A 22,323-nucleotide genomic window follows, 5' to 3' on the forward strand; every position below is an offset into this window, starting at 1 on the left:
AAACTGTATAACATATATCCCTCATTACCACCAGTTTGATTTACGCATGTATTCTTTTATCGGATCTTGTACGTGTTAAATATTACACACAAATTATTCATTTGATTTTAATGGATGATGGTTTGTGTGCCTACTGGACTTTACAGCCACTGCAGTCCCAATACATTACATGAACATCCTAATTAACATTTTTCATGCTTCTCTGTTGCTCATGTTTAAAAATGTATATCAGATACTATCACATCCACATATGCTAATATAGTGTCCTATACTGGAAGATTTTCATATTGTATCAAATATGATAAAGTGACAATTAAAATACAAATTAATCTGCCTAAGTAGTTTGTTCGTTTATATTATAATAAATTAATACAGAAATGGAAACGACCTTAAACATATAATTTAAAAAAATATAATGTAAGAATATTTTAGAAAAAAATATATAAAAATATAAACATTATAATATAAACTTTATAAACAACAACAACAATAATAATAAGTGTAAAATACATATGTTTGTATTATTATATATTATTTTAAATCTTTAAACAAGTTGCCATGTCCTTTTTTGTTTTCATTTCCATAATGCAAGGAAATTATATTAATATTAAATTATAATATAATAAATGCAGAATTTAGAACTTTGCATTTTGTTAAACAATATATATATATATATATATAAATATATATATATATATATATATATATATATATATATATATATATATATATATATATATATATATATATATATATATAGTATATATAACAGTAATAAAATACAGTAAAAATAATGTAAAAATGTTTTGGAAAAAATAAAATCTAATTATTCAATTATAAACATAGTACAAACAACAACAACAACAACAACAATAATAAAAAATGCATGGAAAATAATTGTAAAATATATTTTTAAAAAACAATGAATAAAAGAACAAGAACATTTGTATTATTATATACAACATTGTACTGCAGCTTATAATATACTGGAAGTTGCCATGTCCTTTTTTGTTTTGTTGTAATTTTTATAAAGCTATATTATATTATTATATTATATATAATTACAAATATATATATATATATATATATATATATATATATATATATATATATATATATATATATATATATATATATACACACAGCTTCTTTTCAAAGTAATAAAATATTATGTAGAATGGTTTAGAAAAATATAAACTATCATTAATAACAATAATAATAAGAATAACATTTAGAATAATAATACGTTATTAAGACTAAATAAGCTGACGTACAGAAGAAATCGTCATGTTCTAGCTGTATATTTCCGGGATCCTTTACGGTTGATTCGATCGATGAGATCTGTTTTCCGCTGCTTTTCCTGCGCATTCGCCTGAAGCGTGTGGCAGACCTGTCTAATCGATCCACGTGGACGACTCAGCTTCGATATCGAATCTCTGCGTCCTGATGAGAACACGGACAAGCTCAAATAAACACTTTAATCAGACTAATTATCTCCGCTTATCACCGCAGATCGGTGTGAAGTCCTACTGAGCAGCTAGATTTAGGTGATCAGAAAAGGTAAACACTTTTAATAAAAGAGAGAGAGAGAGAGAGAGCGAGAGAGCGAGCTCTGTCTTGTTTGTGTCGAAAGCCTCGGCTCGTTCGCTAAATGTCCTCGTCCGCCGCCACCGGCGCTTCCCCCGCTGCGTCGCCGGGTTCGCGGCTCTCCGCTCCGGCTGCCGGTATGTCAGTGTTCCGCTGGCTGGAGGTGCTGGAGAAGGAGTTCGACAAGGCGTTCGTGGATGTGGATCTGCTGCTGGGGGAGATCGATCCGGACCAGGCCGACATCACGTACGAAGGCCGGCAGAAGATGACGAGCCTGAGTTCGTGTTTTGCTCAGCTTTGCCATAAAGCACAGACCGTCTTTCAGCTCAATCATAAATTAGAGGTGAGGAATTGCTCATGTATCCAGTTACATGTTGCTCACATGTCCATCATGAGGCCCAGAGTAATGCAGCCTGCACTTCTCTACAGCACAGTCCACTAAAAGGATGTGCAGCTTGCTTTATATTATTCTGGGCCTCGTGATGGACTGGGAATATTTATTTTTATTAAATCAATCATCAGTGAGAAAACCTTCAAACGTCTCTCATTATCCTAATTATTGCACTTGTAATCAGTCCAGCTCTCATTATGATCATTATACCTGGGTGTTTCACCCTTCTGCGTCATCAGTATTTGTGCACTCTGATCCTTTCTCTCTCTCTCTCTCTCTCTCTCTCTCTCTCTCTCTCTTTCTTTGTGTGTGTGTGTGTGTGTGGGTGTAAAAGTTGCTAGTGTTGACTCTGTAAACATGCTCTGGTCTTTTCCTGTCTCAAACTCCTCCATCTTATCTCTTTCATGACACATCATTACACAAGTCTTTCTTTTTAAAAAAAAAAAAAAAATCCACGTCTTTCATGTGCATCATTGCTATGGTTTTGGGCCTTGATTGCTGGTCTTAGAACCCTGGTCCTCGGTTTTAGGTCTCAAATGCTGGTCCTCACGTAGGGTTGCAAATGCTGGTTCTTGAACGCTGGTCCTCAACCTAGGTTCTCAAACACTGGTTATTCAAGAAACACAACTGCTTTTGGTTTTCGAACGTGGGCTCTCAGCCTTGGTTCTGGAGCGTGGGCTCTCAGCCTTGGTTCTGGAGCGTGGGCTCTCGGAGTTGGTTCTGGAGCGTGGGCTCTCGGCCTTGGTTCTCGAACGTGGGCTCTCGGCCTTGGTTCTCGAACGTGGGCTCTCGGCCTTGGTTCTCGAGCGTGGGCTCTCGGCCTTGGTTCTCGAGCTGTGTTTCTTAAAATCTGGTTCTTGGCCTTGGTTTACAAACAATAGTTCACAAACCCTGGTTCTTGGCCTTGGTTCTCAAAAATGGGTGCTCTGTTTGGTTTTCAAACACTAATTCTTGGCTTTGGCTCTTGATTGTTGGTCTTAGGCATTTATTTGCCAACACTGGTAACTCTGGCTTTTTTCTCCAATACTGGGTATTGGCCTTGGTTCATGGACAGTTGCTCTCAGCCCTAGTCTCACCCCAAGGATTTTGAAGAGCATTTCTCAAATACCTCTAGATCTCTGACCCCCTTATACACTCCTTCACCCCTAAGGTCATGTTCCTCTTGATCAACCCTGAATCCCAATACTAGTTCACTAGTGTTGCACTTGTCACCATATGTGTCATGTAGTTCGAACACATTGGATCAAAAGTTATAAAGGACTTTTTAAAAAGTTACAGTTCAAATTATGATGTTTTTTTTAATGAAGAACTTTTCATTCTGTACGAAAAAATAAAATTCAGCGTGTATGTACACACGTATGTATTTGTACAGAAACGACAGTTTAAAAAAGATGAGAAAAAGTCAGAAAGTGGGCGTGAAATGACATTTGAAAGCTCGATTATAATTAATCTGACTTTTCTGAGACGTAACTAATGATGCTTAGACAGAGGCCAGTAAATAATTGAATATAGATAATCATGGGATGCCTTAAGGCCCAACCATGTTAAACAAGAAGTGCAGGTTTAGCGAAATTGAGTCTATTGAACCTGTTCAGCCAGTGACTTTTCTTTTGGGTCATTGCATCTTCAATAAAAACACTGAATATAAGTGTGTAAAATGCACAAAGCAATCTTTAGGGCTAAAATCACCTTTAACTTGAAGAAAACAGGCCAGGGCTACGGATTTATCCACGCCTGTATAATAATGGGTTCTAGCAGGACTAAAAAAGTAGCAGTGCACTGAAAGTTCAGTTTTTAAGTCGTAAATGAAATTGAGCAATTTCATGAACTACTCATGCTTTGAAAATGTATTTCCTCACAAGATATTTGCAAAATATTTCTTAGACATTAGAGTATTTCATAAGGTTTCTTCCTGATTTGATCATCTCCAAATTCCAACCCACTAACTAGGTCTTTCCTGTCTTTAATTTATTTATTCATTTACATTTGATTCATTTTCATGTGATACATTTTCATGTGATACATTTTCATGTGATTCATTTAGGTCTTTCCTGTCACACAACTGCTACGAAACGGGCTTACCTCCGTACGGAGCCGACCAAACTGCATCTAGTTCACAACAGTAGTGTGAAATAGGGCTGCACAGTTAATCGAATATTGATCTCGGTTACGATTTTGACTGCCCACGATTACATGAACATGATCGCCTGCGATATTGAGGTTTAAAGTTCGTCCTCTGCTCATAGAAAACTCCGCTGCAGATCAAATCAAGCGCTTCCTGAACTTACAGCCAGTCACCATAGAGCGGCGCGGGGATGACGTCATTTTGTAACGCCAAAACCTGGAAAACAAGTTAGCATTTTAGCGCTTGCCGCGAGCTTCGCTTCATCCTCCAGCGTTTGAAGTCGAGCGACCGTGGTGTAGTTCGTTTATAGCGTACGCTTAGCTGTTTATTTCTGGCGATTGTATTCAGGCTTCCACCATGTTGTTGATTGTTTTCCTATAACAGCACACCCTCAAGTGGTATATTTCTTACTTACTGTGCAGCCCCAGCTCTCCTCTTGCAACCCTCTGTCTTAAAGTCTGAAAAGTGTATCGCAGAGTCGTGTGTGTCAGCACTCTCAGCTGCTGTGTGCCCACAACTTCCCAGATATCTTAAAAGCTTCTTCGAGTCTCCACTGAGAATATGATCAGCGTTTATGTTAGTGTTGCACAAAGAAGCAAGTGTGGAAATAGCATGACTAGTCCAGCTCGGCAGGAAGTCGGTGTGTCATGTTATAACCAGCTATTACCGTAGACGTTGTCACATCCAAGCGGTTGTGACTTCACTCTCGGACTGCTTTAGTGTTGGAAGAAGTCCCATAACCAGGATTACGAGCCAACACGGACAGCTATCAGGGCTAATGCCCAAGTATTAAATCACTGGAAGGCAATAAAACCCAGGAAGTGCCATGAAGGAACTACTACTATTACTAAATATCAAACACCAGATGAAATATTTCTGAAGTATTATAAGTGTATTAGAAATAGGCCTAAGTCTGGACAATATTTTGTGAAGCTGAGAGGTGGATAGTTGGTTTTAAAATGTATTAAATTGCCTGCAGGTTATATCTTTTGATTTGGATTACGTTCACAGTCGGAAGCTTTGTGTATGTTTGCGTTCACCAGTTCGCTCAGTCGCACTTTTCAGTTTGACAGAATGTGCTTTACCTCATTTATGAATTATGGCTTCTGGAAATCCTGTCAGACGGATCACATTAGCTATGGCTAGATTAAGCAGTGTTCGCAGTAGATTTAAAGCTTAAAATGCTGTTAAAAATCCTGTCAGTTTGGCTTGTGTAAGCTCTGTGGCTAACATTAGCAGTGACAATTAAATTCACTTGCAAATCCACTCAGAAATCCTGTCAGGTTAGCAAGTTAGCTGTTTTTTTTTTTCAGTTCTGAAAACAATTTAAAATCCTGTAATCGTAGCTCATATTACATAGATGGGTAGCGAGAGCAGTAAAGATTATTAACTGTAAATAGCAAGAAATCCTGTCAGGTTAGCTTATGTAAGCTAGTTGGCTAGCATTAGCAGTGAAGATTATTAACATCTCTGAATGACTTCCTGTCAGGTTATCTTATTCTAGATAGCTGACTCATTAGAAGTGAAGATTATTAATGTTTAAGATGATTAATGTAAGCTAGTTGGCTAGAGTTGGAAGATTATTAGCAGAAATCCTCTTAGCTTGTGTTAGCTGTTTTTAGCAGTGAGGATTATTAACACCTATGAATATAACTTAAAGATCTTGTCAGGTTTGCTCATATTCGCTAGTTGGCTAGTATTTACAGTAGAGTTAATGAACCGTGTGTGACTTTTAAAAAATCGTATTTAAAATCCTGTCAGCTCGGCGTATATAAGCTAACCGGCTAACGTTAGAAGTGAAGAATAACACAAATATGTTAAGCTAGTTGGCTAGAGTTAGCCGTGAAACACCTATATACACTATATATAATTTACAAACCTACTTAGAAATCCTGGCAGATTTGTTGCTTGTTAGCTAGTTAGTTAGTTAGTTAGTTAGTTATTATTATTATTATTATTATTATTTATCAGAAATGATTAATGTATGAATATGACTGTTGTCATATTATGAAATACGGTTAGATTAGCTTATATTAGCTAGTTAGCTATGTTTAGCAGGTAAGGATTATTAGCAACTAAGAATATTAATATACTTTATGTCATAATAGTTTGGCTACTTTAGTGAATCTAAATCATTAGCCATCTCTGTTCTCACCATTACAAACAAACAAACAAACAAAAAAAGCTTGTGCCAGAGTAACACTGATGTATTTATTTATTTATTTATTTTTAAATGTTTAATTGAATCTAAACCTTGTCTCTCAGAGGACCGCTGTTTCTGTCTCTCTAAAGGAAAGAGAATGTCATGAGACGTGAGCAGCTCTCTAGCTCTCTCAGGCTCCTCATTAGAGTCACAAACTTTCCCAATAGACTCCATTTTATAAATAGCTGAGTGTGGAAGAGTAAATGATGTGCTTACTCACAGTAAAGTGCAGCGCTTAAAAGCCTTTCTCCTGGTATGAAATCTTGACACCGAGCTCCAGATGTCCATTTCAGCTCTATTATTATTATTATTATTATTATTATTATTATTATTATTATTATGGGTGTGGTGAGATTTAAACTTGCCTCTCGTAGACGGGATCGAGCTCTGTCCTCTTTTTTTTCCTTGAATCAGATCTGCCATGTTGGATGTCTTTCACAGGGCTCCAGACTAACTTTTTAAGAACCTTCCCAAAACTTTGTGTTAGCTGGTGTAGTGCAACTTGCCCTATATAATTTATATAAGGAAAACACGTTCCAGACCATGCTGTTTTACAAAAATAGTGCATGATCAGGGTGTGCCACTACTCCCCCTGAAGTTCGGTCTGGAGTTTGTTATTCTGCTTATACCACAGAGATTTACCAACAATTACAGCATTTCATTTATTAATGTACGACCGGCGTGTATTTAACGGTTTATAGTTAGATTTACTGTTGCGGAACGTCTGAGAGACAAGATAGTTCCTGTTATCACTTACGTTAAAACTGCGATTTTAAAAAAGATAAATAAAAAAAATCATTCTTCACCAGCCTTCTCTCTCTCTCTCTCTCTCTCTAGTATATTTCTACTAACAAAAAACATCAGTGATTATTGGTTTAACTTTAACACTTTGTTTATTATTATTATTATTATTATTATTATTATTATTATTAAATGATGTGGCACGTCTTCCGTTCAAGTCCCAAGTGTATGAGCTGTTACTATAGAAACAATAACGTATTTGTTATTGTAACGTACGTAGTAAGCATGTATAGTGAACAGGAAACGAATGTGTTCATTTTTGCCGCTGGATATCATATAGACTCGTTAATATACAAATTAAGAATGATTCAGATGCCATTTTTAAAAGGAATTACTGTAGATAGCCCATCGTAATTCGGTTCTGATATTCGTGTGTTTTGAGTATTATGTTTTCGTGCTTTCTATCCAGGATTGTGGCCTTTGGGGTTTGTGGCCTTCAGATATGAGCTCCACCTGATGCACCTTCACCCTATAAGCTCTCATTAAGTACTCGTTATAACTAACTCAGGTTGTTGTCGCTTGTCGGTGTGCTCGCTTCAGGCTCAGCTGGTGGATCTGAAGTCGGAGCTGACGGACGTGCAGGCGGAGAAGACCGTGGTGGAGAAGGAGGTCCATGAGCAGCTGCTCCAGCTTCACGCTCTGCAGCTACAGCTCCACGCCAGAGCAGGCCAGACCGTCGACTCCAGCTCCATTAAAGACAGGATGGTGTGCACTTCCCTACATCCTAGAACCTTCTTTAGCCTAGCTCTAGCACGTTACATCATAGTCGCGTACAGACTTATTGGCTAGTTAGTAGAATCTGTTTTTAGATCAGGTCATTTTATCTCTGCTTGGTTTAAATTAGACACGACTCCTGTCCTTCATGGCATTATTGTGTGTTTATATTGATGTAGGGCCAGACAAAAATGCTAGTCATTACAGATGTGCATACTGCTTTTAAATGAAAAAACGTTCAAACTAAACGTTTAATTGATCCAGTTTTACATGAGGAAAAGAAATGAAGCAAACACCAGCAGACTTTATAGCTCGGAGGTGGGGTTATTTCAGTTCGGTAATTTTTTTTGAGAAATTAAAGCATACTAATGAAGGGACTATTTTATTGCCAATTACAAGAAACAAAACCTAGGAAATGTCCAGACCTGAGTAAGCAATAGTGTAGCTCTTAAACAAGTGGGAAAATTTTAGGCTCTGTGAAGCAGCACTTTAATGACCAGAGGTCTAGCGATATAATGAGTCAACTGCACAAACACAAATAAACAACAAAAACTCACCTAACTGTAAAATCTCAATATCGTGGGTTTGAATCCCAAACAGATCGCACCCTTCCGGAACCGATTAGCGCCCTCTAGTGTCCAGCAGTATGTTGTTGTTAAAAATAATCGGGTGCAACACTTTACATCCCCTGTAGTTGAATGGAAACCAGGAAAGAGTATCTCTATCTTATCTAGTTTATTTCATTCCTAACGAGTTTGGATTTTGTTTGTAGATAAAGTTTCCTAAAGACGAGATCGTTCCAAAACGTGTGGAGAATAGTTTGAAAAGACAGAGAAAGGCGAATATTACAACTGAAAGGATCTCCTGAACCTTATGACAAAGTTTTAGGGGAATATTTATTATTATTATTATTATTATTATTATTATTATTATTATTATTATTACCGATTTACAAGCTGTAACCTCGACCAGGATATAGCGGTTCCTGAAGATGAATTAATGAACTTTCTGGAAGGGGGATGCAAACTTTTAGATGTTTTTTTTTTCTCTCTCTCTCTCTTTTAATATTATAACGTGCACTGTTTGACCATTTTTGTGTTGCTTATGATAATGAGACACACCAAGGCCTCGTTTTAAACCTGGTATGAACATGCGTCTTTAGCGATCGTATTGCATCCGGTTAGCTGTATAAATAGAAATGGTGGTTTAAACCCTACTAGCGAACAGGAGAATAACAATGGGGAACATGTACATGAACAAGAGCACCGTACCCTCACGTTCATGAATATGAGCTTGCTATAGACCATTTAAAGACATGTTTAGTCCTGCTTTGTCAGTGTGAGTTCTACCGATACACTGGAACCGCACTAGCCGATCTATCAGTCGTCCGTTGGAGTTATTGCTCTTCGTGTGTTTGCTGCTAATCCACGCTGTGGTTTGAGCCTGTTGTTTAACTGCTCTGTGTGTCTTCTGTCTCACTGAGCTGAGCGTATGAATAAAAGCCTTACTACATGTGATTACTACAGTTCTGCCTTTACCTCCCTGATCCTGAAATCACTGCCTTTCTAACCTTTGACCCTCTGTGTTTCTCTCCTTGGCCCTAAGCCTGTTGCCTCCGTGGAGGAGATGGTAAGTGCTCTGTGTGCATCTTGAGTTTTATCTATTTATTTTTTCTTTCCCCCCCCCTGCCTATGTCCTCTCTGTGTCCTGTCTGTGTTTGTGGACTTGTCTAAGCGATGTACTCTACATGGTGGTGAACAGTCATGCTTTGATCATGTTTGATATGTTTGTGTTGGGCTAATCCTGCAGTTACCGGATTGTAGTATTTCTTTATTGCATTTTGAGCCGTTTAAAGACGTGTATGGGCAAACCCTGTGAAAAATGAAACACTCTGGAAACACTGGAAACTAACATAAACAACAACTGAGAGATGGGATGCAGTCCAACATGAAACGGAGTCTGTAGCTATGTTTCCAAGTTGCGAATTTAACTCGTGCGAAAAATTGGATCTGTTGGCGTGAAACATTTGCGTGTTTCCCCACACGTCCCAAGTGTTATATATATATATATTATATATATATATATTATATATATATATATTATATATATATATTATATATATTATATATATATATATATATATAATATATATATATATATATATATATATATATATATATATATATATATATATATATATATATATATAAAATATGAATATGATAACGTATTAGGAGCACCTGCAAATATTATTATTATTATTATTATTATTATTATTACTGATCAATCAATCAACATCTTCTGACCAATCAGATTTGAGAACTGTTAGAGATATTAAATCTCAGATTATGTCTTTCAGACCTCCGTCAGCCCTTTCAGCCTTATATTTCACTTAACTCTTACTTTCTCGCTCACAGCGCAGAACTGTGATTTACCACAAAGCGTTCAGGCGCCTGGAGCGTCTAAATGGACACACACTGACACGGTGCTGTTCACAGAGACATCCGGTTTATTCATGCAAAACAGGAGTATTTATACGTACATAGATAAGCAGTAGTGCGTAGGCGGGTTTCTACTTGTGCAGGTGCTAGACAGATTTAGACAAAACACACAGCACACTACGAAAATAAGTCTTCTCAAGAGACAGAAAATACATGTGTCGGCTATAATAAAGGATGGCAGTTGATCAGCTTATTCAAAGAGGTAGTTAAATGAATACATCCATCATAGGTATTTGAAAGCACAGAGACACACAAACAGAAACTATAACCCAGTATTCCCCGTATCTAAGGTGTCTTAATAGTAGTTCATAATATAAGAGTACATGATATAAGAGAATTTCCTTCAAGAACCGAGAGTGCTGTGGTATAAATATAACATCGTTAATGCTAGTAAACTGCTATATACACTGCATTACTGGTTTATTAGATACACCTTTAGTACTCTTAGTGTAACTGTAATATGAGCTTGAACATCTTACAAAAGCAAGTCAATGTGTTGCATACAAATTTGGAAATTGCCCATATGCCACTTTAAATGGTTCAGAAAGGCTTGAAATGGTGCTACGATCCTGCACTTCTGCTTATTAGGTCATAATTTGTAATGACCATAGTAATGAAAGCCATTGCTTTTGACTAAAGTGTTGTTAGCGCGTTTCTGTTGTGTTAGTGTGTCGGGCTTAGTCTAGTTACTGTGGTAGCTGTGTGTGTACGAGTTCGTGCATGTGTGTGTTTGTGTTTCTGACAATCCTGGCGAAAAAAACAAAACAACCTCTAACATTGTCTATGTGTGTGTGTGTGTGTGTGTTTGTGATGTGTTTGACACTAAAGGTCGTATACATAAAGAGCTGAGTGTTTTTTTAACTTCCTGCTCTTCTTAGATACATTCTGTGTGTGTGTGTGTGTGTGTGTGTGTGTGTGGTTAACAGGAGAAGGAACTGGAGGCCAGTAAGAAGGAGAAGGTGAAGGAGGTGAAGCTGGAAGCCGAGGTGAGGATGCTGAAAAAAGAGAACGAGGCCCTCCGCAGGCACATCGCGGTACTGCAGGCTGAGGTGTACGGCGCCAGACTGGCAGCCAAATACTTGGATAAGGAGCTGGCTGGGAGGTAGGAGAACCACAAACACTGTGCTGTGAGGTTGTGATGTTCTTAGATTAGCATGATGACATTTCAAAAATCAAGATCTGTGTCTCTCAAGCCAAATATATTGCAGTGTTTATTGCAAAGGTTGAATTGTACGCCATATTTTTAATAAAGGAGCGTTAAAACTAGGCAGAGTTCCTAAAGGTCATAAAACGGTCCCATTGTTACATATATTTTCACAGATACAAGTTATTATTGATTTATCAGGCCAGTTCACTAACCTACAACAAGTTCATTCATACAGTGAAAGTTATTTCTACAGCTATTTCACCTCTTACTAATTTACGAGTCAAAAGAAAACATTAAAAGAGCGACACAAATTAGAATTGAGTAAAAAAAAAAATTTTTTCCTAGAGGAATCCGGGTATTTGTTCAGCACTACGCAACGCTTGTATTGCACGAAACTGTAAATTGTGTCGAAATATGATTCGACACCTACATGCAGTAAACAATGCAGTAAACAATGCAAAAATAAAACGTGAAAGTGGGCCGTTTCTGCAGACTTGACCTGACGCAGTGTGGGGAGAAAACTCCGGTGTCCTGAGTTGTCTGTTTTAATTTAGGGTCCAGCAGATTCAGCTGTTAGGTCGGGACATGAAGGGGCCGGCTCACGATAAACTGTGGAACCAGTTGGAAGCGGAAATTCATCTGCACCGCCACAAAACGGTCATCCGAGCCTGCAGAGGGCGCAACGACCCAAAGAAGCCCTTGCCCTCACCCGTAGGACATGTAAGAACTAACTTACAGGCACTGCAGTAATACACACTATACTATAACTGAGCATGTAGTACACATGTAGTCTTGAAATTAAAGAAAAAAAAAAAGTTCACATGCTCAGCTGAACACTCGGAGGAAAGCGTTAAACGCCCTCTTCTGCATACACGAGTTCACGGCTGCACGCGCTTCTTTAGAGCAGGGGTGCGCAAACTTTTTGCAGCCAGTCAGCAGTAAAGCGATTCCATGGACCCCATAGTACAACTTTGTCTTATGAACAATTCATGTACATTATTCTCATTATTCAAATGTGTGTGTTAATATCCTGGCTAATTTATTTGACCTTAGAGCTTTGGATTAAAGGCATGTCATATAAGACTCAAAAAAAAACAACACATCAGACCACTGGTTATACTTCACGGAGCCCATTTTATACACGGTGTCCAAAAAATCAGGAACCAATAAGAGTTCAACTACATGTACAGTAGGGGAAGTAAGTATCGGACGCGCCAACGTTTTATTCAGTAAATATATTTCCAATGAGGTTATTCACATGAAATTTTCACCAGACATCAGTATTAACTCGAGAAATCCGGAAATATAAAGAATTCACAACATTAAAGTCTATAAATGAAGTTCTGTGCTTCCACTTACGGATAATGGCCCCAATGGTGCTTACTGGAAGATTCAGAAGTTTAGGAATACGTCTGTATCCGATTCCATCGATATGTTTCACAACAATAAGGTTGCGACGGTCTTAGGAGAGCTCTTTTACCCATTTTTATTTTTTAGAGCTTTTACCCATCATGAGATGTTTCTTGTGCAACAAAGAGACTTTTTATAGACCATCAATGTACTAACCCAGCTGATATTAATTTGCACAGATAGCGGGTGTAATTACTTACGGATTTCAGCCGGTTCATTGCCTTGGAGAACTGCTTTTTCTTAGCGTGTTCAATACTTTTTTCCCGTGTCATTCCACTTTATTACACATAACTTCATTTAAGGACTTTTATGTTGTGATTTCTTTATATTTACAGATTTCTTGAGTTAACACTGATGTCTGGTGAAAATTTCATGTGAATAACCTCATAGGAAATATATTTACTGAAAAAAATGTTGACGTCGACGCGTCCGATACTTATTTCCGCCACTATGGTGGAAATAAGTAATTTAAAAAAATTTAATTTTTTCCTTACAGGTGAAAAAGGGCATTAATATTGAATGAAAGGGTAGAGATGATGCTTCTTGGTACTCTGATTGGTTCCTGACTTTTCAGACACCCTGTAGAATACCATACAATACCGACTGTGATCTCTTCCTTCATCAGGACCCAGATTCTCTGAAGAAGACTCAAGGAGTCGGTCCTATCCGCAAAGTGCTTCTGTCCAAAGAGGACCACGAGGGGCTTGGGATCTCGATCACAGTGAGTCCTAGCTCAGATTTTCCCCCTAAGCTCTGTGTCTGAGATTCACGTTAGACCACAGATCAGAAAGGACCGCTGCTGTGTGTAGGATTTGCGTGTGACCTTTGTGCGCTTGTGGTGTCGCAGGGAGGTAAAGAGCACGGCGTTCCCATCCTGATCTCGGAGATTCACCCGGCCCAGCCTGCAGAGCGATGCGGCGGGCTGCACGTAGGAGACGCCATATTAGCCGTCAACAACATCAACCTGAGAGACGCCAAGCACAAGGAGGCCGTCACCATCCTCTCCCAGCAGGTTACTGCCTCCATCAGTCGCTAAAAACGCGTGAGATTCCGTGATGCGCAGCTCAGCGACCGATTATTTTATTCCGTTATCCTGCAGAGAGGCGAGATCGAGTTTGAGGTGGTGTACGTGGCGCCGGAGGTGGACTCGGATGATGAGAACGTGGAGTATGAGGACGAGAGCGGGCATCGCTATCGTCTCTACCTGGACGAGCTGGAGGAGGGAACGGGCAGTAGCCATGGCAACGGCCCTGCTGAATCTTCAGCATCACTGCAAGGCAAGAACAAAAGCATTATTATTATTATTATTATTATTATTTAATATACAGTATGATTAGATTAAGTATTATACAGATTCAGTGCTTTAGATAGCCCCCAGTACATGGATTAGAAGTTTATGATTTTAGAGGTCATAAAAGACTTCGGTTTGGCTGACGATGCTTTTGAAACACATGATGTCAGATGAGAAACTGTGAAAGCAGCCTCAAACCTACGAATGTATACGATAAACCCCGTCCTTATTGCATAGCTTTCAAATTTCCGTCTCGAGCTTCTCTTCTCTCATATCTGTGCAGTCGTGGAGAAGCACCTGATGGCGGACGGAGCCGAGAACGGAGACACGGGCATCTCCAGCGAGAGTCCTTCTGAGGAGACGCCCTCCAAGTCGGCCAAGTCTCCTCAGAGCTCGTCCTGAAGAGCCGGGAGAGACGAGAGGGGCACCCCCCCACAGGGAGAAGGAGAGGGAGAGAAATAAAGACTCCAGCGCTGTATGATAGCTGTAACATAACAAGACGCGTGTTTTGTACCATATGGGGACATGACACAGTTTCAGAGTCCACTGGAGATCACATGGAGACACTGAGAAGGAACACCGAGAGGAAGTTGTACTCGAGCATGATGTCTTCTGAATTAACATCGACAGCTGTGGTCAGGAAAATGGCGTGGAGTGAGATGTGTATTTGCAGAGAAATTGCTGTAGTTTTAACAGGGTGGAAGAGATGGGATGTGATGGGTCTTTGTTTGTTTGTTTGTCTGTTTGTGCATTTGTTTTTGTTTTTTTTTTGCATCCTTTGTGTGCAGTTACTCATCCCCAGCAGGTGAATTAGACCTGATCTCCGATGCTGTACTGGTGTATTAATCTAAGATATCTTCTTTCTGTTAATTAATTGGATATTTAACAAAGTGTTGAGGTTAGCATACAGCATCTAATCATTATCAAACTTAAAGGTACATCCACCTCAAATCACTAGATTTATAAAAAAAAAAAAAATAAATAAATAAATAAATAAATAAATAATAAAAAAAGTTCCCGACCGACCATCTCAGATTTGCTTCACACCTTCTGGAAATAATGTCAATATTCCCAATAAAATAGTGTGCAAAACTTCAGGCTTGTGTCTGCATTGTTTCTGGGATGTAGAGGCTTTAAAAGGGGGCGTGGCCCTGTAAAAAAAACAAAAAAAAAAACAGTGCTATGGAAAAAGTTTGATTGAAATTTTGTCTAGCAGATTGCTGTCTAGTATAATATGTCTTTAACTTTAAAAAATATAAGGTCCAAAGTTGCATATTTGTCAATTTATTACCTCAAAAAATCTAATAAAAACTTAATTTAATGAATAATAATAATAATAATTTATATTTTTTAAATTTATATATCTCCAAACTAAAGCACATTTGTTCTTTCAAATTTTCATGTGTTACTCATGCTATAGTTCTTTCTTAACTAGGTGTATGTCTGAAAGAACTCAAACTTTATGATGTATGTGGTATTAAATGTGATTTTTAAATATATATATATATATATATATATATTTGTATATTGTATTGTATACAAATATACATTGCCCATGTATGACAAGGTCTATCACAAGAAGGATTATATCACTTGAAAGACCGTATTTTACTTAGTGAATGCACAAAATATGAAGTTTGTAGCTTGAACCAATCTATAAAAATGAAAGTATTAGTTAGTAATTTAACTACATGCCATAAACTGGCATATATGCAACTGTGGAGCGTCTATTTTTGAAGTTAAATGCGTCTTATACTAGACAATAATCCCTGTAAATTTCATGCATCTAGCATGGATAGTTCAAGAGTAAACGTTTGCAGTAGTTTTTACAGGGCCACGCCCTCTTTTTAAAGCCCCTTTCATCTCACAAACTAATGCGGATGGTCAGTCGGGAGGCTTCCAGTGATTTCACATGGATTGACCCATAAATGATATTTCTGTTTCATTCATATATATATATATATATATATATATATATATATATATATATATATATATATATATATATATATATATATATATATATATATATATACACACACACAGTACTGTGCAAATGTTTTTGGCACATGCAAAGAAATGTTTCTACATTTAAAAAAAAAAATACCGTAAATTGCAGTAAACATTTAGTAAATGAAACAAAGATAATATTTGGTGTGACAAAAAATAAAAATAGGAAATGAGCTGTAAGTTTTATCGAGCGTCTTGCAGAACCAGACACGGATCTTCTGGATCCTTTGACTGTCGCACTCGCTTCTTATTTCTGCAGCGAAACCCAGCAGCCTTCACTATGTGTTCTGTCTGAAAAGTGTCTCGTACCGCTTACTACGCTGCTTTCTTTACTCACATACAAACGACTTTCTGTAACATTCAATTTTGTGCTAGAGAACTAATGTTTGGGAATCTAAAATGTTTTTTTGTACCGACTCGATCATGTAGAAGTCATAAAATAAAAGTCTTTCATAACAAAGTTTGTACTTAAAAAAAAAAGAAACCCGGGTGCCTAAAACTTTTGCACAGTACTGTGTGTCGTTTGTAGAGTGGTGTTTCCTCTTGTTATGGGAAAAGGTTGGTGAAATGTTATTATTCAGCCTAGATCTGGGCGATATTATCCAGGCTAGGAGGGATTTGTCTTGCTAAGTGAGTATACCTTTTTAGTTCATTTCCAAGAACAAGAATAGACCTGATTTTGCAGTAAGACCCGCCTCCTTTATTTTCATTCCCTCCCATGCTTAACCAATCACATCCATTTCTGCACCCAGGCTTGCTCTGATTGGATGCCAAAAGCCAGATTAAGAAAGAGTTATACATGTCAACAGCTTCATCGTAGCTACATTGCTCAAGATCGAATGTGAGTGACATCTGGGGTAAAAAAAAAAAACAACAACCCTCACATAGTCAAATTTTGGCAACTCGATCAAATTGTCACGTTGACCGCGTGAGGAAATCAGACTTCGCCGGCTAGGTTTTGGATATCTTTAAACAGACTGACTGTTTTTACCAATGTATTTGTTAAACATGAGCTTTGCAGGAAGATAACCAAGCCTAGGTTAGAAAGTAAATAAAAACATTTACACGTAATTTAAAAAAAAAAAAAAAATCGTTTCTTGAAGTATAAGCATCAAAGTTATATTATAAGCAGGAAAAAAACAAAAAAAAACCAATTTTGTCTGCCAGAACCGAATTTTTCGTCTGTTTTCCAGAATTTAGCTACAGCGACATCCAAAGGGGTTTCCCAGGCCGCCAACACGCGTCTATATTTCAGGAGATAACTTTAATAAAAGTGCTAAATCACATCGTGTAAGGCTGGCGTTGTATTTCACAGCGCACATACACATCTACAGCTACTGCTCGAGTATAATTGCTCACTTAATAACTGGGCTGCTTACATTATACACATCTGGCACATCTGGATTTAAAACTCTATCCACCAGAGGGCAGGTCAGAGTCCAAACATCCCTGCTGCAAAAAATGATATCTTAGAAAAGTGTAAATTAGTAGTATGTATCAAATATTTCTCATGATATAAGCATTAAGCGTATTTATAAGCTTAAAAATGGCACAAGTTTCACTATGTCATTTAATTAGATATCTCTTTTTTTGCAGTACGGACAGCAGGTTTCCATGACGACTAGTAAAACGTTAGCTCTTTTTCGCTCCAGAACTTTTTCGCCAGAACTCAACAGATCCGCACGTTTCTCGCCGTAGAGAAGAAGGGAAACATATATGTGGAAAAAAACAAAAACAACCCCCCCCCCATATGTCTGTTAGCTCATTTTGAGGACTTTCCAAAATTGTTTTAGCTGTTGTAGCTGTAACCTGGGTCTCAAATCACGTACTTCGACCCGAACTATAAAATGTTCAATTGTAGAAAATATTTAGGTTTAGGTGCAAGAGGTTTAGTTAAAAATGCATGTGATGTAAATGATCTGAACGTTAGCGTGCGATTTGAGACGCAGCCCGGGTTTGTTTAGTCTGCTGCCGCTGTCATGTTGCGATATACTCGCGGGATCGCTGCGTCATGCAGACTCAACATGCAGAAGAGTTTCTGAGGAACTCGAATATAAATAGCAGCCATTTTGTGTACACAACGCCTAACCGGGAAGTCACATCACTGTGTGTGTGTGTGACGTTCAGCGTCTGAAAGATTTCTGCAGTATCTGAGAATGTGGTCTAATAAATTCTGGACTATTTCGGTATGAAATAGAGATATTCATGTAAAAAGCTCTAAGGAGGCATATTATACATGGAAAAGCCGGAGAATGGTGTAGGGACAGATCGATTTATCCAGCTTAGTCCTTTTATGAACAATGTAAACGCATCATGGCGGTGGAAACGTGACAGAATCGTTTACCTTTCTCAGATGTATTGGAAAATGACTTGAAAGAGACTTTGTATGTTATGACCGAGTTCACTGTTGGTGCTTCTCAATATTGAACCATTGCTCAGCAGTTCCGTTCAGTTCAGTTAGCGATCGACGCTAAATATAAATGTCATTTTAACCATATAAAATCAAATTTTTTTAATCATTTGCCAACACGTCTGAGGTAAATGTTGACATTCTCGACAACCTTGTCTCGTTTCCTCCGTCATTCGGCATTTACATTGTCCTTAAAAAAAGCTTTGTCATAATGTACTAGCCAGCTAAATCGATCTCCGCAACCGCTAGCTAGCTTATACTCCGAGGCGGTGTTTCTCAGTTGCCTAGCAACAGTGAACTTCTTGAAAAGCGATTTAAAGCACAAAATTGATTTCTATTTGTTAGCGGAATATTATTATAGGAATATTAAAGCTAACAAGTGGAATCAGCCTGGTTTGTTAGAAATGTATCTAGTTTTGTTCATTTTTTATTTTACTTCAAGAAAGGCCCAACAGGAAGTGAGAGATACGACTTACTCGGGTATAGGGGAAAGAAAATTGAGATGTAAAGGTACCAGTAAGGCGACCTGAGAATGTGCAATATGTACGTGTGTGACTTGAAGTGAACAGGGTGCCGTTCTTTCTTTCATACGTCATTTAATAAATAAGAGTCATGCTGTTATAGAAATATAAATCAACGATGGAACTATGGCAAAAGTTGATTATTTTCTTAACAGCATGTCCTGAAGTGTTGTATTCCTCTTAGACCAGAGCGATCTGTCTACGCTAACGATTTCTGTTTATTAATGAATGAAATGCCATACATTTAATGTATTAGGACATATTTCTTTCCCTATAAAACTACTTGATTGCTGTGATCACTTACACTGTAGTAGCTCTAAACAGTCATTCCCTCACCAAGCTTTCTTCTGTTCTCTCTTGAAGCTAATAACAAGAAAGAAATGTCACACATCTGAGAAAGCGCAACACGCAGAATGCTTTATCTTCTGACTCTGATGAGCTGTGGTGATGTCTTTTGTGTGTGAGAGCAGTCAAATATCAGCAAATCTAACTTGGTACTCGGATGACTACTCCGTTCCTGGCTAAATAGAAAAACCGGTATTTTACCTGCGCTCTCCTCTGAGGCATTTTACCGAGCTTGAACTCGACCCACACACATCCGGTGTGCTTCTTTTCCAAACCAGACTCTGGACCCATTTTACTAAGGAGGCGATTTGCAGCGTGTGGACCTTACGGAGCAGATTTTCTGTTACCGATGTATTACGCAGTGTGTGACGAGACGAGATTCTCTTCTGGATCACGCTCTCGTCACTTCACGCCACAGAAAGCGTCAAGCCTGCATTTCAAATCCACCTGTACTTCATCTGGTTTATTGGTGATAATGGTGTTCACTTCCTGCTTGTCATATGATCCATATTTCTGCAAGCTAGGCATGTGCCGATAATCAGTTATGTGATATACCATGATATTGAACTCGGATATTATAGGTTATCCACACTACCTAGGTAGGCAGCATTTCAAGTCAGCATTTGTACACCTGATGTCAAATAAATGTCCCATTCGGACGGCAGTGCACAGACAGGCTTCCTTATTTTTGCATGAAAAATCTCATAACGGTGAGATTTCAGTGATATTCCAGAATGAACACTTTGGAAAGAAACCTAATATCGGCACGTGTCTACTGCAACCTGAAAGGTTTGGTATAAATGTCATATCGGTATTTACTGCATAACAATATTGGAATAAACGTATTGGTTTATTGGAATAAACAACTTGGTTTGTCTCGGCTAATGAGAAATACCATTAAAGGAATAATCTGCGTGTAATCACCACAGATAAAAATTCCTCAGGGAAAAAAAAAAAAAACCCATTTATAATAGCAGTCTAAGGGCAGTTGTTGAACTCCGTGTAAAAAATAATGCGTGTGAAACATTTCTCATAAATTCTTCCGTCAAAGGTTGCAAATGATGGTCTACGTGTGAAGGTATTTCAGAAGGAGGAGATTTATAACCAGTGACAGGGTCATGGGTGCGCAAGGCTCATTGATGCGCATGCGTGTCGCTTACCTGGGGAAGAGACGGCACCAGGATGCTCTATGGGAAGACGGCAACCTGGCGGAAGCGGTGTGATGCTCTGGGCGATGTTCTGCTGGGAAACCCTGGGTCCTGGAATTCATGCGGATGTTACTTTGACACACACCACCTATCTAAACACTGCTGCGGACTAAGTACACCCCCTTTATAGCAACGTTATTTCCTGCTTCAAAAATAGTTCGGGAACTTTTTGAGGAACACGACAGAGAGTTCAAGGTGCTGACTCGGCCTCAAAATTCCCCAGATCTCAATCCGATCAAGCATCTGTAGGATGTACCGGACGAACAAGTCTGATCCATGGATGCTCCACCTCACAACTTACAGGACTTAAAGGATCATCTTGGTGCCAGAAATCACAGCACATCTTCAGAGGTGTTGTAGAGTCCACGCCTTGACGAAACAGCCAGAGCTGTTTTGATAGCGCAAGGGGAGGAGGACCTAGACAATATTAGGCAGAAGGTATCTTTCATTGTTGCTGGAGTGGTACTCTTATCTTCAGTAACCTTCATATATATCTTTCACCTAGAAAAAAAGATTGAAGGTACTTAACCGTACATAATCACCTTTTAAAGGCGAAGCTTTAACGGTACACTATATGCACCTTTCCATGTAAAAGCTACATACTAAAGCTACAAAAGACGCCCTTTTTTCTGAGTGTACAGGAAAATGTTATTCTTATGCGGCAGTTGTTGAAATCCTTCAATAACGGCTGCAAATGTTCTACTGTACAGCGCATGGATAGTGACGCAGCGGCTACGCAAGCGGCGTTCTTCACATACTCGCCTGTGCAGTTTATGTACAGTACAGCACATCTGGAAGATCAAAAGCAACCTCCACTAGATGGTATGTCAGAGCCAGAACATCCCTTTCCAGCTGTTTTAAAAACACACCGAAATTTATATATATCTGTGGTGATCACACATGTACTCCAGATGCACATTACTACTGACCTCGAAATGAGGTTGGAAACCACTCGAGTATTCCTTTAATTAATGAGAGAAATGACATGCACTTACAGTACGGTTTCATTTAAACGCATGCAAGGACCATGTTCCAACACCAGGGGGTGACGTGACATCGAAATACACTTGCGAGTGCTTGTGTACGCATCTGGCACTAGTGTTACAGCATTCAACACCGACCCGTTCTGAGAACGTACAATCGGACGACGGCGATTATAAACTCATCTCATTACATCTACGATAGTTTAACTCGGTCGGAGTTTGTTGTCGAAGATATTCTGTGAACACACACACACACACACACACACACACACACTCCTCTTCTGAAGTTAACATTGTGCATGAAGAGACATGTACGGAATTTTTGGCGTCGCAGGAAAGCCCAGAGCTCTGGAGATGAGAGAAGCTTCTTGCATGCCTTCATGTTGCTTTGATGCACATGCCGTGTTCACGTGTCGGTGTGAGCCGGGAGACGAGACCAGAACGAGCAGGAACGCTGTGTGGAGAACGTAACCCACACCCTGGTGTGAAGAGCCCAGACCTCCCACACACACACACACACACACACACACACACACACACACACACCACAAAGTCTGCCTTAGGAATCAAATCACTCATCGTGTAGGCCTTTTGTCTTAAAGATACCCTGTTATAGCATGATTCGTTTCACTATGTACTGTAGTTGGATGCCATTTCAACTCAACGGAAACGAACC

At 38.7% G+C, this 22,323-nt stretch overlaps 1 protein-coding gene and 1 long non-coding RNA gene across 4 annotated transcripts; one reads left to right on the top strand and one right to left on the bottom strand.

Annotated features, from left to right (window-relative positions):
- Positions 1 to 1,343: 1,343 nt before the first annotated feature.
- Positions 1,344 to 16,131, top strand: gopc (golgi-associated PDZ and coiled-coil motif containing). Of its 3 annotated transcripts, XM_053613759.1 has the most exons (9): positions 1,344 to 1,930; positions 7,648 to 7,812; positions 9,427 to 9,450; positions 11,249 to 11,424; positions 12,024 to 12,189; positions 13,505 to 13,600; positions 13,727 to 13,891; positions 13,979 to 14,156; positions 14,454 to 16,131. In XM_053613759.1, the coding sequence occupies exons 1-9, from the start codon at positions 1,652 to 1,654 to the stop codon at positions 14,570 to 14,572; spliced, it is 1,368 nt and encodes a 455-aa protein (XP_053469734.1). In that variant the 5' UTR covers positions 1,344 to 1,651; the 3' UTR covers positions 14,573 to 16,131. The 3 variants fall into 3 exon arrangements, with proteins under 3 accessions (XP_053469734.1, XP_053469735.1, XP_053469738.1); XM_053613760.1 differs by lacking the exon at positions 9,427 to 9,450; XM_053613763.1 differs by lacking the exons at positions 7,648 to 7,812; positions 9,427 to 9,450.
- LOC128600948 (uncharacterized) lies at positions 14,010 to 19,782 on the bottom strand. Its single transcript, XR_008384633.1, has 3 exons — positions 19,658 to 19,782; positions 19,416 to 19,474; positions 14,010 to 14,149 (listed from the first exon to the last, which is right to left on the bottom strand). It is a non-coding gene; the product is annotated as an uncharacterized LOC128600948 (long non-coding RNA).
- Positions 19,783 to 22,323: the final 2,541 nt, after the last annotated feature.

Source organism: Ictalurus furcatus, chromosome 25, assembly GCF_023375685.1.
Source record: "Ictalurus furcatus strain D&B chromosome 25, Billie_1.0, whole genome shotgun sequence".
NCBI classification, from domain to species: domain Eukaryota; kingdom Metazoa; phylum Chordata; class Actinopteri; order Siluriformes; family Ictaluridae; genus Ictalurus; species Ictalurus furcatus.